Raw genomic sequence first — 4,132 nt, 5'->3', positions numbered from 1 at the left:
CTGGTAGTAGTTATTACGAAGTTAAATACCTCTTAAATACCCCACTGCTGATAAGATAACAAATAAAGGTCAAGATGCAATGCAGATTTTCTTCTCTTTAACCACACCCTAAGGATTTAAAGACTCTTACACCTAAGTAAATGCAAAACGGTTAGTGCCAAAGTTACTATTATAGGACCCAAATGAGACAAAGGGTTTTAAATTGCTATATTAGAAAACAGGTTAAGATGTTTTAAAGCTATTTATACACTTACACATGTGTAAATATATCCACGCATCGAAAAATGTAGAAGGCGGTCATCACCAGCGTTGATCTCCACGGAGCAGAAAATGGTATTTTATTTTTGCTTATTTGTATTTCTTTTCCTCCTTCTTCTTTTAACTTTTTATTTTTTTACTTTGCTTTTCTATTTTCATACCTATTTTCTTCTCTTTTCTTTCTTATTTATTTATTTATTCATTTATTAATTTTCCTTATTTGTATTTCTCATTTTCTACAGTGCAGATATACTACCTTGTTAGTTTTCTTCAATGTACCTAAAATTGCCAATGAACTCTTCCTTCTACCTCTGAAAATTCAATAACTTTAGTGAATGATAACAAATTTCTACACAAAGAGAAGCTACAGGAAAACAACAGGGCTTAAGAGGAACAAAACGCACTGGTAGGCAGAGGTTCTCGGTTTGGGGCCCAGTTCTGCCTCTTGCTCACTGCATGATAGGATAATGTGTTTAACTTGAGAGCCTCGGTTTCCTAGAGAATGGAAGGTAATGGAGATTACCCTTATCTCCTGCTCCATGCACAACCTAAGACATCAGGCGGAAAGCACGCTGAACAGCATTTCTTAGCGCTGGAGGTGTGCAGGTACATAAGGCTGTGCATGTGGGCCGAGGGGAGAAGCCAAGGACCAAGGGAGCAGTCTGAGCCCCAAGTCCCAGTAATTTTGAGTCTGGTGCTTCAATTTTCTCAACATGAAAAAGGGAATAAAATTCCTACTCTAAACATGTTTCTCCTCATACCCAAAAATTGTAGCAGGGGTTAATAACATGGACCTTTGAAGACCACTGTCAAAAAGTTAGTAATTACATAAGGAAGCATGAAAATGCTGAGGGTTTATGGTTTTTACCTTAGGAAATTCATCTCAGAGACAGTTTGTCTATAGGTATCATATCCAGCCATGAAGATCCGTGCTTCCTAGGTTCCTGTCTATAATTTGAGTACTATGCCAGTAGGTGGATAATGGGGCCACGGTTTACTCAATATTATGGTCTGAGAATAATGATGATAATAATAAGAGTAATAATAATAATAATGGCTGTAGGGCACTTAATCTGGAGTATTCTATGTGCCTGGGCCCAGGCTGCAACACAGATCAGTGAAATCAACCACTGTTGGTAGAACCCACACATCGTTCCTTACTTTGAAAGGCTCCAGGTAGTTACAACATACGGTCAATGTTGAGAACCACTGTCTCATGGCCTTAAGTTCAGTGAAAAACAAAGAAACGATTCTAACAACCTAATGACAACTCACATTTTTATAGCAGCTGAGTGCTTGAAAAAATTTTCTGAGTGATCATTGACCACTATTAGTTTTACAACTACTTTGGAATTGATATCAATAATTTCTTCATCTTGCAGATACAAAAATCGATTTGTACTCAGTGTCACAGATTTAACTACTATATCATCCTGACACTGCATCAATTTGAGATGGGCATTCATATATTCATATGCAGTAAATATTTAGGGATTGCATAGATTACAGCTAAATTTCATTTTTTAAGCAAAGTATATCTCCAGCTATAAAATATGAAACATACTGCTTATTACCTACAGGGAAGAGGGTCTCAATCTTTAGCATGCATTGGCATTGCCTGGAAAGAATGGTGAGCCTAGACTGAGGTGCCCCATCCCCAGAGTTTCCGACTTGGTAGGTCTGGGGTGAGGCCTGAGAGTTTGCCTCTCTAATGTACAGGTGGTGCTGATGCAGCTGGTCTGGGGACTACACCTTAAGAAGAAATGCTCTAGGATATTTGAGAAACATGCAAGTGTTAAAAGACCCAGATCTCGGCCCTGTTTCCCTCCCATCTTCTTGAAATTTGGAACACCCAGGATCCAGTCTTTCTCTCAGAGACAGCAGGAGGAGAGAAGGATGCATCTGGAAAGAACCCAGAATCATTCAGCTGGTTCCAAATGCGCAAAACCAGCTTCACCAAGCAGTCCCAGATGCATCCTCTCATGGAGTTCTCTCTTCCCCTCACAGGGCTCCCAAACGAAGGAGAATGGCTGCAGAAAATCACTCTACAGTGGTGGAGTTCATTCTCGGGGGATTAACAAAGCGACCAGAGCTCCAGCTCCCCCTCTTTCTCTTCTTCCTTGGGATCTACTCCGTCACCATGATAGGGAACCTGGGCATGATGACATTAATTGGTCTGAGTGCTCAGCTTCACACCCCCATGTACTTCTTCCTCAGCAATCTGTCATTCGTGGATCTCTGCTACTCTTCTGTCATTACCCCTAAAATGCTCGTGAGCTTCTTGTCAGAAAAAAGCAACATCTCCTATGCAGGATGCATGTCGCAGCTGTACTTCTTCCTTGTGTTTGTCATTGCTGAGTGTTACATGCTGACAGTGATGGCCTATGACCGCTATGTTGCCATCTGCAGGCCTTTGCGTTACAACATTATCATGTCTCATCATGTCTGCTCCCTGCTGGTGGCTGTGGTTTACCTCATGGGGCTTGTTGGCTCAACAGTAGAGACTGGCCTCATGATACAACTGCCCTATTGTAAGGACCTCATCAGTCATTACTTCTGTGACATCCTCCCCCTCATGAAGCTCTCCTGCTCCAGCACCTATGATGTTGAGGTGACAGTCTTCTTTTTGGCTGGATTCAACATCATAGTCACCTGCTTAACAGTCCTTGTTTCCTATGCCTTCATCTTCTCCAGCATCCTCCGCATCAGCACTGCAGAAGGAAGGTCCAAAGCCTTTAGCACCTGCAGCTCCCACCTTGCAGCTGTGGGGATGTTCTATGGATCCACTGCATTCATGTACTTAAAACCCTCCACAGCCAGTTCCCTGGCCCAGGAGAACGTGGCCTCTGTGTTCTACACCACAGTGATCCCCATGCTGAACCCCCTAATCTACAGTTTGAGGAACAAGGAAGTAAAGACTGCCATCCAGAAAACACTGAGGAGAAAAATGTTTTGATGCCAAAGCTATCATTCTTCCTTATTTTGAAAAGTAAGTGTTATAAATACCCACAAGAAGCCCTCTGAATGCCCAACCAACAATGGGGAACAATCACTTTTCTGCAAGGTTGGGCAAAAACCGCCTTTGCTTCTTCCCTCTTCCTTCCTCCCATCTCACTACTCTCATTGCTTCTTGAATCCAGCTGATTTCAAGGTCACGTTTCCTTTTATTTGGGGTCCATTTTCCCTGTCCTGAGCCTTTTGCATTGAGTTTTGAGAGTCATCATTGTTTTATTATCTTTAGGTAGAAAATATTACTCAACCCAATTCCCCCTCTCTCTCTCTCTCTCTCTCTCTCTCTCTCTCTCTCTCTCTCTCTCTCTCGCATTTAGGAGTACACAAAGCAAAGAGAGGTGAATTTGAAAACCCCCAAGACCTAATACACAGCTCATTTCTCAACTCAACTCTTACTCTCCTTTCTTGTTATTCCTGCACAAGAATTTATACCTGGTCTCTTTATGTAATTTTCTTAGTGATAATAATACTAGCTGTTAACATGGTTTTTGTTGCTTATTCTGAGTCTACAACTGTTCTGGATGCTTTATATGTATTTTTTCATTATACTTCACAATAGTGAGGTATTTTTGTTATCCCACTTTGCAGATATGGAAACCTGGTTTAGTTACCTATTTAAGGTCACATAGCTGGTAAACAAAGACACTGGGATTTACACCAAAGCCTAAGTGACTCTAGAACCCACACTACTGGCTCTCAATCATTATCCCCTTTGCTATAGGTGAACACTCCCTTTGAATATCCAATGAAGTCTGCCTACTTATGTTCTTCTAATTTCAAATGCCTCCTGAAAATACAAGGTCTGGAAAAAAGTCCAACCATTGTTAATAAAATGAGAATGATCTGTGTGACATGGATGTAA

General features: G+C 41.2%; 1 protein-coding gene across 1 annotated transcript; it reads left to right on the top strand.

Moving 5' to 3' along the window:
• The first annotated feature begins 2,281 nt into the window (after positions 1-2,281).
• LOC123832580 (olfactory receptor 151) lies at positions 2,282-3,214 on the top strand. The gene has a single exon (XM_045860305.1). It carries the CDS (start codon positions 2,285-2,287, stop codon positions 3,212-3,214), a length of 930 nt encoding a protein of 309 aa, XP_045716261.1. The 5' UTR covers positions 2,282-2,284.
• Positions 3,215-4,132: the final 918 nt, after the last annotated feature.

This window comes from Phyllostomus hastatus, unplaced genomic scaffold (genome assembly GCF_019186645.2).
Source record: "Phyllostomus hastatus isolate PE091 unplaced genomic scaffold, TTU_PhHast_1.1 phas_scaffold_193, whole genome shotgun sequence".
Lineage (NCBI taxonomy): Eukaryota > Metazoa > Chordata > Mammalia > Chiroptera > Phyllostomidae > Phyllostomus > Phyllostomus hastatus.
This window is presented reverse-complemented; position numbering and strand designations above follow the sequence as displayed.